Source organism: Mesoplodon densirostris, chromosome 9 (genome assembly GCF_025265405.1).
Source record: "Mesoplodon densirostris isolate mMesDen1 chromosome 9, mMesDen1 primary haplotype, whole genome shotgun sequence".
NCBI lineage: Eukaryota > Metazoa > Chordata > Mammalia > Artiodactyla > Ziphiidae > Mesoplodon > Mesoplodon densirostris.
Window position 1 is genome coordinate 57,154,807 of NC_082669.1, and position 14,081 is coordinate 57,168,887.

Genomic DNA, 14,081 nt, shown 5'->3' on the forward strand with positions numbered 1-14,081 from the left:
AACCGTGTGGATTAAGCCACAGGCAATGCTCTTTCCCTAGGCAAAATGTATATGGTTTTACAAGGTCTTTTGCTAACACAGAGGAATAGCAAGTTGAATTATGGTTTGTGGAGGGAGCTACCAATGGTCTAGTCCCTTATTGCATAGAAACAGTGAGTTATTAGGAAAGACAAGAATGAAATCTGTCTGTCTGGACCACCTTCATTCTTATTGTTTTGAGAGATGCTCATCTGATATTTTAAAACCATCCTCTGAAATAACAAAAACACTTTTTTAAAGATTACTCTTTTTTTTTTCCAATTTCCTTTACTATAACTTCTTGTACTGGGTAGGGTGACCAACCATCCTAGTTTGCTTAGGACAAAGAGGTTTTCCTGGATACAGGATTTTTAGTGCTAAAACTGGGACCATCCTGGGCATACTGGGCCATTTGGTCAACCTTTTCATGGGTGCCCTACCCAAATAGCCAGTATTGAGGAACATGGGTGCTAAGGTTCGCACTCATGGACCAGCAGCCCTGACATAGGTTTTCTTTCTCTCCCAGGAAGGCGCAGTATAAAGAAAGGCTAGGAATTGTGGGACAGGGTGGTTTTATTATGTGATATGGTGAGGTTCTAGTTTGCTTAAGTGATGGCTCTAGTTCACATTTCTGCAGAGTGAAGGTAATTGATAAGCCCTGGGCCCAGTAAGTAATTAAAGCCTGACTAATCAGTCTCTGGCACTGATTTTGTCAGGTGTTCCTGCTAATCTCTGATAATTCATTCTATGTCTCTACATGCCGCCATCACCCTTGCCCCAAATGATCTTACAGCATGTCGTCATTAAAGGTTTTCAATACCAAGCCCAACTTAAAATATAGTGCGTATTATTACAGCTTGAATTTCCATATGGGAGGAGGAGAGTCATTCAAGCTCTGTGGTTATGTGAAGAGACAGAAGACACCATTCCCCAGGGCATTGAACCAGAGATGTCTGACTGTTAAAGAAGCTTATTGCCCATAGTGAGAGAGGTGATTCCATGGAAGTCCCAGACCCTGGACTTGCCTCAGCTTCCTAGTAATTAGTAATACTAATCCAAATGCTTTTCCCTTGCAACATATCACTTCTTAGGTTTGACTCAGATTTCTTTTTCTGGTTCTCAAACTTTGTTTCAAATGCAAAGTTATTTAGTACTTGCTAGTTGTCTGACTTCAGGGTTAGAGTGGGAATGAAAATGCAATAATATAGTTAGGAACCCAGGCTTTAGAAAGTGCCCACTACATGATCATTTCTTTCCTGCCTTAAGAACTCGCCTGAGCAGCGTGATTAGAGAGCAAGAGATAAGGTAGGCATTGGAAGAGTAATAAACATGTAATTTGGCAAGAAAAATTATCAGAAAGTTTATTAAATGAATACCTGAATCCCAGGCACAGAATGAGACACATCCTGTTTGTTGCTCCTATTGGATCAGAACACGCCTGCCCAGCTTTCTAATTTTAAAAAAATTATTAAAGGTATGAAAGGTGTTATATTTAGTAACATGAAGAAGGAAGTATTGTAGACTGAATGTTTGTGGTCCCCCCGCCCCAGAATTCAGACGTTGAAGCCCTAACCCCCAATTTGATGGTGTTTGGAGATGGGGCCTTTGGGATTTAATTAGAGTTAGATGAGGTCATGAGTGTGAAGCCATGATGAGATTAGTGCCCTTCTAAGAAGAGACACCAGAGAACTCTCTCTTTCCCTACCATGTGAGTAAGCAACAAAGAAGGCGGCCATCTGCAAGCCAGGAAGAGAGTCCTCATCAGAAATCAATCATGTTGGCACTTTCATTTAGGACTTCTCTGTCTCCAGAGCTGTGAAATAACTTTCTGTCATTTAAGCCACCCAGGCTATGGTATTGTTATAGCAGCCCAAGTGGACTAAGACAGGAAGAAATAGCACTGGGAGAAGAGAAAGGGAAATTCTTTAATTAAATAAGTATATACAAGAAATAATGATTTCTGGCAAATGGTAGATACTCAACATTTGTTAAAGTGATCAGAAATGATTTTTTTAATCTTAATGACCACTGAGGCTTCTTGAGTCATATATAAAATTGACTAAATCAGTAAATATATTAATTTGTAAGTTTTGTAATGTTTCAGAAATCTCAAGTGGTTTGGTGAGCTCTAGTTTAATTTTAATTGGCAATTTTGAATTGAAAACCATTGGGGTTTTCCTCTCTTTCTCTTTCTCTCTCTTAAGGAAGTTACTCATAGTCCAGTAAATATGAGTCTTCTGTGGAGAAATAAATTATTCACACTTGGTAACAAGTGAAAATTAATTCAGCTATTTACTTTTAAGGAAATTACCAGACTCAGAGTCCCCTGCTATGGACAGATATGGTAGCATTCTAACTTGTGTTCATCTGGTCTTTGCTGTAAGTGGCACCTTCCTTCGCTGGTAGAGGTTTTTTCCTGTCAGTCTGTGTCTCGGTGACAGAACTTCATCTCAGGTTCTTTTTACCCCAGTCCTTCCCTCTTATTACTTGGACTTCTCATCTTTTTTCTCCTGTGCTCTTCCCCACCAGCCCTTCTTCCTTTCTGGACCGCCCTCCTTCAAGCTCCTCTTTCCCCTCCACACCCTCTTTAACCCCTCACTCTCTGTTTTGCCTTGCTACACTTTCTCTCAACACTTCTCTTTCTCTGTCTTCCAAGGAGCCCTTCCCTGTCCTGCATACTTGGGTAAAGTAAGCCCCTGAGGGCAAAGTTCCTATCCTACTTGCCTCTTGCTGCTTCTCTGCTGGTTTTGACAAGACTTTAGATTTAGGGGACTAATTGTCAGACCACCTGGTTTTTAAATACCCATTATTTGCACATACTCTCTAGTGCCACAGAGCAGGTAAAGCATAAATGGATACAACAATGTAAGTCAAATCCAGTTTCAGCTCTGACGGTGTATACATCTATTCATATATATGTATCTGTGCAAACACACATGCTCACACTTGAATTACCCAGAGGTGAACCGAGGAAGCAAATTTTGAGACATGAGAGACTGAAGCTTGTGGAAAGAAGAGAGAGGAAAGCCTTCTCAATAGAAAGAACACTAACCATTGAGTATGTATTTATTGAGTGCCAATTATGGACAGAAAATTATGTGCTCTAGATATAGAAGCAAGTAAGGGTTGACCCTGTTGTCAGGGAGCTTCCGATTTGGGCTGTAGAGACCAGCAAGTAAGTGAGGAATAGAAGCGTGTTGGCGCAGGAGTGGGGAATGAAGAAGTGAGGTGAACAGATCACGTACATGCAGTATATGGCAAGTAGCCGTGTTGGGGCCTTTTCCTTCTGATTTTAAAACTAACTGATGCTCATAAAATGGTGAGTACAGAATAATAGAAAAATGCAGGGGGAAAAAAATCACCCATAATTTCACCATCCAGAGGAAAGCATAAGATGGTTTTTTAGACTGTCTTTTTTTATCCATACACATTTTGGGGGTTTATTATTTAATCCTAATCTGATAAATCAGGTGTTTGGGGAGATTCAGATCATATTAGTAGATTATCCAGAACAGAGCACATCTCTCCAAACGGGTACTTGATTGAATATATGGTAGAATAAATGTTTGTCACTGTACTGCAATATGATGTACTTAAGCCTTTCATATATTTAGGCCTAAAGCAGTTTTCTTAGCAGATTTTTACTGTCCTGAATCTGTAATGTTTGCTTGGAAATATAATTTCTAAACTACTTTTTAAAAAACAGCTTTATTGACATATAATTCACATACCATACAATTCACCAATATAAATTTCACACTTCAATGGTTTTTAGAGTAGTCTATCCAGAGAGTTGTGCAACCATCACCACAGTCAATGTTAGAATATTTTCATCACCCTAAAAAGAAACCCCATGCCCATTAGCAGTCACTCATTTCCCCACAAGGCCCCCGTCCTAGGCAACCACTCACCTACTTTCTGACTCCATAGATTTGCCTCTTCTATATATTGGAATATATGGATTCCAATAAATGGAATCATACAATGTGGTCTTTTGTGACTGGCTTCTTTTACTTAGCATAATGTTTTCAAGGGTCATCCATGTTGCAGCAGTGCTTCATTCCTTTTTATGACTGAATGATACTCCATGGTATGGCTATACCACATTCTGTTTATCCCTTTATCAGCTGATGGGCATTAGGGTTCATTCTACTTTTTGGTTATTATGAATATGAATATGCTGTGTACATTCACGTACAAGTTTTTGTAAAGACATATGCTCTCAATACTCTTGGGTGTATGTCTAGGTGTACTTAACTACCTTTTTTGCATATTTTTTATTTTATATGTTATTTCTATTTTAAAGGAACACATCCAAAACTAAATTAATTATCTTCCAATTTCCTCTTCCCTGTCCCCCACCACCCTCTCCCCACCTTTCTCATTCAGCCTGGCTTTACTAGTAATGCAAACTTCAAATCATGCTTCTCCTTCCAAGTCCTGTTCAGTCTTTCACCAAGTTCTGATCCCCTTCTGTTAAACATCTTTGCATCCCGGCCCATTTCCTTGTCCACCTAGTGCAGGTCCTTGTCATCTCATTCATGGCCTGGCCTTCCCATTGGCATCCCCAGCTCCATCTCCATCCCGGCCAACTGGCCCAGTGAACCTCTGTCATATTAATCTTTCTAAAACACTGCTTCTATTTGCTGCTCATTGGAGTCACACAGACCAGCTTAGCCTCTTACTGGGCTGTGTTTCCTCGAATCAGTTACTTTACTTCTCATTGATAAAAGGAGGTTAATCAGACCACCTCCCAACATTCTAGTAAAGATTAAATGATTGCCCTGGGCTTTCGGCTCCCACCAGTAAAATTAGAGAAACTTCTCTACTTCATGACCCTGCATTTGTATATCTTGTCTCCTGTGGAAGCAAGGATCATTATGGTAGTATGTAGTATAGGTATGTATATTTATTTATAAAGTTGTAAATTTGTATTTTAATATAAATTTATAACAAACTTATACTATTATATAAATATATAATAATTATTATAATATAAATTTATAAAATATATATTATTATTTGTTTGTTTGTTTTTGTTTGTTTGTTTGCGGTACGCGGGCCTCTCACTGTTGTGGCCTCTCCCGTTGCGGAGCACAGGCTCCGGACGCGCAGGCTCAGCGGCCATGGCTCACGGGCCCAGCCGCTCCACGGCATGTGGGATCTTCCCGGACCAGGGATCAAACATGTGTCCCTGCATTGGCAGGCGGATTCTTAACCTCTGCGCCGCCAGGGAAGCCCTGTTTATTATATATTAAGACCATACATTATACAATCTAATTTATATTTAATATTTATTTGGGCGGGGGTGGGGGGAGGGATAATCTCCTAGCACCTAATGCAGCCCTTTGTGCTTAGTAGGTGATCACTCGATTAGTGTTTACAAAGTAAATCAATTAATTGATTTTCTGCTTAATCTGGTTATTTGAATAGGTGGTAATTGTAAGGTGATAAATTGACATTTTTAACTTAACAGATAACAGCTTTAGAACTGAATATGGGTTACAAGTATTAAAAAGCAAACATTCCCCTGGGTAATATTTTTCGAAAGGTCATTTTATGAACATGGAAAATTCCTCTACTAATCAAGAAAGATAGCAGCTAAAGCATAGCTGCAGTTCAAATGCAGGTTACAGAGGTGTTCTATAGGGTGATCCATGACTTCCTCATCTTTTTAGTACAATGAAAGTACTGTAACTAAACAAAATCTTTCATCTTCCATTATGCATGAATCATTTCCTTTCTATAACAGGTATATCAGCATACACGTCTCATCTGCTAGAAAACATACCCTACTTTTAAATGTTGTTTTGCACTGTTCATTGAGATTATGAATAATATTTATATGTTCTTTTAGTTGTTTGTTTTAAAAGGCCTGAGTCCAGGGGCTTCCCTGGTGGCGCAGTGGTTGAGAGTCCACCTGCCGATGCAGGGGACATGGGTTCGTGCCCTGGTCTGGGAAGATCCCACATGCCACGGAGCGGCTGGGCCCGTGAGCCACGGCCGCTGAGCCTGTGTGTCCGGAGCCTGTGCTCCGCAATGGGAGAGACCACAACAGTGAGAGGCCCGCGTACCACACACACACACAAAAAGGCATGAGTCCGAAACTTGGTCCCCTTTGTAATTTGACCTGAGCAAATTCACTTCACTGATAAGACAATGGTGAGTGAGTTTTTTTGCTAAACCTACATTCAGAATTGCCAATTCAAAATGAATTAATCTTTTTTGGAAATTTTGACATTCATTCTTTCTTTTCTTGATGATAAAGGTATAAGAATTCTAACAGGTGTAGAGAATATATACAGTGATGCCAGAGGAAGGACTATTAGGTTTAAGTTTGACTTGAGCACCCACCACACAGTGACAAATGTTCTCTTCCTTTCTTGTTCACCATGTAAAATATTTTACCTTATCATCTGTGTGTAATAGCGGCCAGGAACCAGAAATATCTACCATGTGTAAGTATGAGAAAGTGTGTATATTTAGCTGCCGCATATTATTGGTCTACTATAAACTGGACATTTTACAGATGAAGCGAGCAAAGTTCAAAGAGGCTAAATGACTTCCTAAGGTCGTACAGGGAGAAGTGGCTGAGAAGGGGTTCGGTCACACCCAGGACAGCCTATCACCAAAATCTATGCCCTCTCGCCAGTCGGCAAGTATCCTGAAAAATCAACATGTTGGGGGGCGGGGGGGGGAATGTTAAGGTTTAACCTCTCACAGATTTAATAAAGCCTTGGGGAAATCCTTGATTAAAACCCCAAGGTCTACACTTGTTTTGGCACAGCAGTGCCTAAGGTGAGATGAGAAGAGAAATGACTCTGCTGTGGTTTGAAATGAATGCAATTTGCCATTGTATTTTGCAGGAATCTCCCTTTGGTTAGGAAAAAAGAAAAAAAAATATGTATAAATGAAAATGTATGTGTTTCATAGAGTTTATTTTATCAGCATTAACTATTATCAAGTATATATGGTGAAGAAAGATACTTGAGGAAAATATTTGGAAATAACCTAAAATCCTCTTTCGTAAAAACATAGCAGTGTTCAGTTTCAGATATTGTCCCCCAAATATTGTTTACCTTGTCAAATAAGTTACCTTCCAAGGGTAGCATGGCAAAGTCCTTCCAGTAGGCTCCTCTGGAGTTTATGTGAGAATTCATAATAGAAAGCAGCCCAGGGGCATGAGAGACAGAAGGAGGGTTTCTGCAGTAGAATATAAAAGTCCCAGAGAGTGTGGAGAAAATCTTCTGAAGAAAAATGAGGATCATAAGCAAGGGGAGAGAAAAGAAATGTAGGTATAAAATGGGAAATGGATTCATGATACTTAGATTCAACAAAGGTCTTTAGCAATAATGTTTGTGCGCTGTTACCCAGCCACTTGGTTAAACTACTGAAAAGTATCTAAATGAAGTGATTAATTGTAGTTTTTGATGTAGTAAAATGCATAAAAGTTACTGACCTTCAGTAATGTTCTGTATAATAAAAGGATTTTTTTACGTGTTAATTCAGTAAAGCAATTGCAGTCTTCATTTTGGGATGTTTTTGGTAGGAGTAATCATTCCTTTTTTTTTTTTTTTTTTTTTTTGCGGTACGCGGGCCTCTCACTGTTGTGGCCTCTCCCGTTGCGGAGCACAGGCTCTGGACGCACAGGCTCAGCGGCCATGGCTCACGGGCCCAGCCGCTCCGCGGCATGTGGGATCTTCCCGGACCGGGGCACAAACCCGTGTCGCCTGCATCGGCAGGTGGACTCTCAACCACTGTGCCACCAGGGGAGCCCAATCTTTCCATTTTATTATTTAACCCCCCCAACCCAAAAATGTGTATATAAGAATTTTTTTAGAAATATAAAAACAGCCTTCAGACTTACTACCTTCAATAGAATATCTCTGTTGTTAACTGTATTTTTAAATAATTAGTTTAAAAGAATTGCTGAGTATGTCACCTGGGAGGCTTATGTCTAAAAACAGACAAGATAGGATAGCTTTGTGGATCTTCTCCCTGCAGTGACTTTTTCTAAAAATGCATGACGGTTTATCTTTGATGAGGCTCTGTCTCATGATATATACCAGAGCATTCCTCTTCCATCTTCCATCTCCATACAGGGCCTCTGTACCTAACATCCTAGGATTACCAGGAGAGGTAGATTCTTAGGCAGTGGGAAGAAACAGAGTTTAAAGTGATTGTGAACCTCCTCAGGTGGTCTCTATCTGGCCACCTCTATCTCAATCTCAGTCTTTCAGTCTTTCTGTGTCTTTTATTCTCCACCATTTTGCTCCTTCAACCCTCTACTTCCTTCCAGCTCAGCTCTATGTCTTGGTAATAAAGAACCAGCCAAGTCGGACTCATACATGTGTGTGTTTTAGCCAAATCATCCCTCAATTATACGGTTATTCCAGGCAGTAGAATTAAACTCTCCCTCATCACTAAACCAAAGAATATAATCAAAGATTATGTTCATATTTGTCCACCTAAAATATGCCATAAATTATATGAATTGAAGGCTCTTTGGCTCAGCTAATATGAGGGAGGAAGAATATTCAAAATAACCTCAGTGAAAATACCGGTCCTGTGTGTTTCTTCAGTTCATGGTGCACACATACCTGATACAGCCAAGACTTCTTGCCAAAGAGCCTTATTTAAAGATAGAATAAGGTCCTTAGGGTGATCTTATTCTTACGTCTCCACACTCCACCATAGCACACCCAGGAGTTCATCATGATGAAAGGTTTCATCTCTCCTCTAAATCCATTGTTCCTCTCCACGCTCCTTATGTTCATAGCACCCCCTATCATAAAACCAGCTCATACAAACTATTCCAACTTTTCAGCTGAAAACTGAATAGATGGTTCTAAGAGTTTGATCAGATTCATGACCAACCTCTTGGTCAGCTGACAGTACCAGTTCCAATTAGGCCTGTTGCCCCTTCACATGACCCATTTCTCTTGTCTTGTGACTATGTCTTTGCATCCAAAGATCCGTTTTATAGGAGCTAATTGCATGCAGTCAGGGTTCAGTAGCTCTTATAACTCAAGCCAACCCACATTTGCTGCAAAGACAAGTTAATAGACCCCAGAGTCGCATACCAAGTCTTCCTAAGGTGGCAAAAGGCAATCTGAGCTCTACACCGAATTGCAGGCTCTGAGCTTCTAGTATGCCCTAGCAGGTTTTGTTGAGTGTTCACAGAAGAGTGGTTATGATTCAGACCTTCTGCTTGCTGCCCTCATTAAAGGAAGCCAAACTGATGGGCCAGTCCTAACTCAGGGATGGCAGGCACATTCCATTTTGTGGGCCAAGTCCAACCAATAGAGATACGACTTCAGGCTCTTGCAGTACGGTAGACCACGTGACTTGAAAGTCCTCTGCTAAAACGTGTAGCAAATGTAAGATAAAATAGAGCAAACTTAAATGCATAGCAGAACTAGCAAAAAAGTTAGAATATTGCCAAGGGACAAAAACAAGAAAAGAGCTCAAAACCAAAACAGTAAGAACATGAGCCACTGCTGCAGCTGAGCTTCAGGCTGGGGTCTCAGCGCCCACCCCAGGAAAGAGATGTTCTTACGCCTTTGCCTGTAAACATCCATTCAAGTTAGTCTGCTTTGTTTGTTTCTCGATAGCCATGCCAACATATTTATTTTAAACTGCTCCATAATCCTCACAAGTAATTTCACTCATGCTTCTGTGGATACCAGTCTTCTTCATGAAGGGTGAGGGGCTTGGCATGTTTACATAGCGACTTAACCAGCTCAGCAGATTAAACTGATGCTCTCTGTTCCCTCTGTGCTTACTGACCTGGCACACTCACCACTCCAGCCATTTGAGATACTTGCTTAGCAAGAAAGGGTCATTTGTGTTTGTTCCCAAACCTCATAATGCCGGCTATATTTAGTTTTATAATTTCATACTTTATTTTATTTTTAATTTTTTTAAATTTATTTTTGGCTGCGTTTGGTCTTCATTGCTGTGCGCAGGCTTTCTCTAGTTGCGGCGAGCGGGGGCTACTCTTCGTTGTGGTGCGTGGGCTTCTCATCGTGGTGGCTTCTCTTGTTGCAGAGCACGGGCTCTGGGTGCACGCGCTTCAGTAGTTGCGGCACGTGGGCTCAGTATTTGTGGGCTCTAGAGCGCAGGCTCAGTAGTTGTGGTTCACGGGCTTAGCTGCTCCACGGCATGTGGGATCTTGCCAGACCAGGGATTGAACCCACGTCCCCTGCATTGGCAGGCGGACTCTTAACCACCGCACCACCAAGGAAGTCCCAATAATTTCATACTTTAGTATTAAGAAAAATAGATGATTGTGAAGAGAAAGAGAACTGTTGATTCTTTGCAACCCGAGTGCTATGCTTTGGAAGGAATTTTAAAATGGTGCATCAATTAAGATGTGTGAGCTAAACAGCTATAAAAGATTGGGCTGTAGGAAGATTTAAAGTTCTGGAAGGGCCATCATCAGTTAGTTTGTGGAGAGACTAGAGAGTCTCAATCTGGTGAATTGCTTTTGTTCCTTGTTAAAGTAGAGCAAGACTTTAAAGACATTTAGACACTTGCAAAGCCATCTGAGTAAGAATCCCATAGGCACCCGCTTATGAGACACAGGTTCTCTACACAGTGCTCTTCACAGGGTCCCTGTGCTACTTCTCCCCAGAGGCTCAGCTAAAGTGACTGTCTGTGGTTGCAGAGAACATTAGTAACCAAAATAAAAGTATTATGACATAATAATGAAGCATACAGGCTTTGGGGCAAGGCAGACCTGGCTTGAATTTTAAGTCTGCAATTTGTTACGTGTCCTTAGGTAAGTCATGAAACTTCTCCAATCCTCAGTTTCCTCATCAGAAAATAGGGATGATAATAATACTACCTTGCTCCTGGAGTTTTTGTGAGAATTAAATGATATAATGTTTGGGGATCATGTGGCACTGTGTCAGGTACAACACCAGCACCCTATAAATAATAGCTGTTAAGGTTCCATTGTTGGGCTTCCCTGGTGGCGCAGTGGTTGAGAGTCCGCCTGCCGATGCAGGGGACACGGGTTCGTTCCCCGGTCCGGGAGGATCCCACATGCCGCGGAGCGGCTGGGCCCGTGAGCCATGGCCGCTGAGCCTGCGCGTCTGGAGCCTGTGCTCCGCAACGGGAGGGGCCACAATGGTGAGAGGCCCACGCGCCGCAAAAAAAAAAAAAAAAGATTCCATTGTTTAACTTTTCTAAAACTTTCACTTCTCACCTTGCTATCTTTCAGGACCTGTCTAGATGTCTTTTAGAATCCAACTCCATAATTCTTTATTAATTTGGCTGTGTTAGTGATGTCTGTATTAGTTTTCTAGGGTTTGCCATAACAAAATACCAAAGACTAAGTGGTTTAAACAACAGACATTTGTTTTCTCACAGTTCTGGAGGCTGGAAGCCCAAGATCAAGGTGTCAGCCGGTTTGGTTTCTTCCGAGTTCTCTCTCCTTGGCTCACCTCCCTGCTGTGTCGTCACGTGGTCATTTCTCTGTGTGCACACATGCCTCTGGTTTGGATTGGATTAGGGCCCACCCCAATGGCCTCATTTGAACTTACCCATCACTTTATAGGCCCTCATTCTGAGGCACTGGGGTTGGGCTTCAATGTGAATGGGGGGCACGGGGCAGGGGGACACAATCCAACCATAACATTTACACAAGTAAATTATTTTCCACTTCATTTGAAAATAACCACCTTCAAGAATCATGGCCTGAATAGAAAGTATGGTTCAGTGTCTCATAGCCACTGAAATGCCATGACTTTGTAGGAGTCTCCATATATAGCGTATATAGCAAGTTCACTTATTGTGTGTAAAAAATATTTAAGAGGTCTGGTTTAAGGCTTTATGAATTGATATATAATATTTCTAAAACATGATCTCTGATAATAGGCTGCACATATTTTTTAAAGCACATTATTGTTGAAAAATACTTTTTTGTGTCATTTGTTGAGCAAGGAGTTAGGGAACATTTACATGTGTACCATGGGTATATGTAAAATCAAATAAGAGATGTATTAACTGAGCACCTGTTCAGGTAAAGCACTAAGCCAAAGGTTAGGGGCAAACCTAGAACACTCCCTGCTCTCTACTTAAGAAAATGCCAGAAATGTCACCAAGTGAGTTCATTTAATTGTCAGTTAAATGCTCAGTATAGATAATGAGTCTTGTGTGTTCACAATTGCCTCTGAAGCCCAGAGTTAGGATTTTGAACTCGTGATGGTTAGCCACCATAATATTGGGAGAAAGGGGAGTGGTATAATCAGAAAAACAGACCCATAGGTAGCTCACTGCAGCATTCAGGACAAGTGAAAGGAGAGAGAACTGTGAGGAAGGACTGTGATAGCAGAGTGGTATGAAGAAAGGGCGCTCTGTCAGAAAACAAACTTATGGTTACCAAAGGGGAAAGGAGGGGAGGGGTAAATGAGGAGTATGAGATTAACAGATACAAACTACAATACATAAAATAGGTAAGCAACAAGACCTACTGTGTAGCACAGGGAACTATATTCAGTATCTTCTAATAACCTATAATGGAAAAGAATCTAAATATATGTGTATATATATATACATATATATGTATATATATAGTTGAATCACTTTGCTACATACTTGAAGCTAATACAATATTGTAAGCCAACTATATTTCAGTTAAAAAAAGGAAGGGTGCTCTGAGAAGGATCTGACCAAGAATAATATCAAAGAATTCCACATACCTCTGGTTTGAGCCTATGATAGTGATGTGTTCCAGCCTACCACAAAGTTAAGTAGAACTTTGAAGCCAGGGCCTGTATATGATGGTGGCAGTGTTGTTACAATGACTGAGAATAGGTTACCCAGGACTATCAAGTATGGGAGTCAGGCACCGCCAGATATTCATAAGAGATCTTACTGTAAGGGGAATGCAAGAAAAACCTTCATTTACCAAAGGTTGCTTCTTCCCCACACAAAGAATCTTTTGATTCCTGTTAAATAATGATCAAGACAAGTATGATTGAAATGTAACCAGAGAAAATTCCTTGTTTAATACGTATCTTTATTCTTTCAGGCCGCTTTTTCGTGGAAGTTCAGATGTCGATCAACTAGGAAAAATCTTGGAGTAAGTATTAACTGTAATTTTACATCTGTGTCTATAGCATTAAAACATTGCAGTGACCTTCCTCTGACGTTTATGTAATATGTTTATCTCTTGTCTTTCCTACCCCAAGCTGCTGCTGCTGCAGACAGTGTTACTGTTTGTGTGGTGAGTGGGGACATGGTAGATGTCTGCTGTTTTGTGCAGAGCCCATCATGCCTTGTGGCCTGATTGCTCTGCTCTGGAAGCTTTTATGTTGCTCGTGTGGATCTTTTGACAGCTGCCCTTTCTCTGCTTGGCTGAGCTCCAGTTCTTTAAGTTCAGCTGTGTTGTCTGCTTGGGGTCATTTCAGATGCTTCCACTCAGAGGTGGGGCGCTCAATGACCAGGTAACCCATCCTTACCCACTGGGCTTCCTGTCCCCATTGAGTATCCTGTGGTCATCCAGGTTGGTTTTACATTGTTTTGTTTTGTCTTCCTGGGCAAAGGATGGTATATGCTACACAATCCATTTTTCTTTGGAACACTGAAAAAGGAGATGAGGATCCTAGGTTTCAATCCTACGCCTGTGGCTAAATAACTGTGCAGTCTTGAAAAAGTCATTTAAAACACCGGGTAGAAGATTTACACAGTGCCTGGTACATAGTAAATGCTTTAAAAAAATGTTAGCTATTATTATAATTCATCATTAATTGTTTAACCTTTTTGTTCCTTAACTTCTTTGCCTGAGAAATGAAACTTTAAGGCTTTCTTGTGCTCGAATTCTTTGGTTCCAGTTGTCTGTGACATAGCTCCTTGATGATTTTCAGAGTTCCATTAGCGTACATGTTTGTGCATGTGAGAGTATGGATGCTTTCATGTGTCTAGAATGGGAAGAAGAGGCTTTTCTTCTCACAGAGCATGCAGTACAACAACCTTTTGGGATCTATGTGGTTGCCAAGCCCCATCAGGATTCGGGTGGAGTAGGAAGAAAGTGGGAGTTCTAGAACCAAAAATAG

General features: G+C 40.9%; 1 protein-coding gene across 4 annotated transcripts in view; it reads left to right on the forward strand.

Moving 5' to 3' along the window:
• The window catches only part of CDK6 (cyclin dependent kinase 6), a 233,494-nt gene that overhangs the window by 203,784 nt on the left and 15,629 nt on the right, over positions 1-14,081 (forward strand). For all 4 annotated transcript variants that reach the window (XM_060108779.1, XM_060108782.1, XM_060108780.1 and 1 more), the window contains exon 6: positions 13,058-13,108. In XM_060108779.1, coding sequence (XP_059964762.1) covers positions 13,058-13,108 — 51 coding nt within the window. The remainder of the gene's footprint in view (positions 1-13,057; positions 13,109-14,081) is intronic.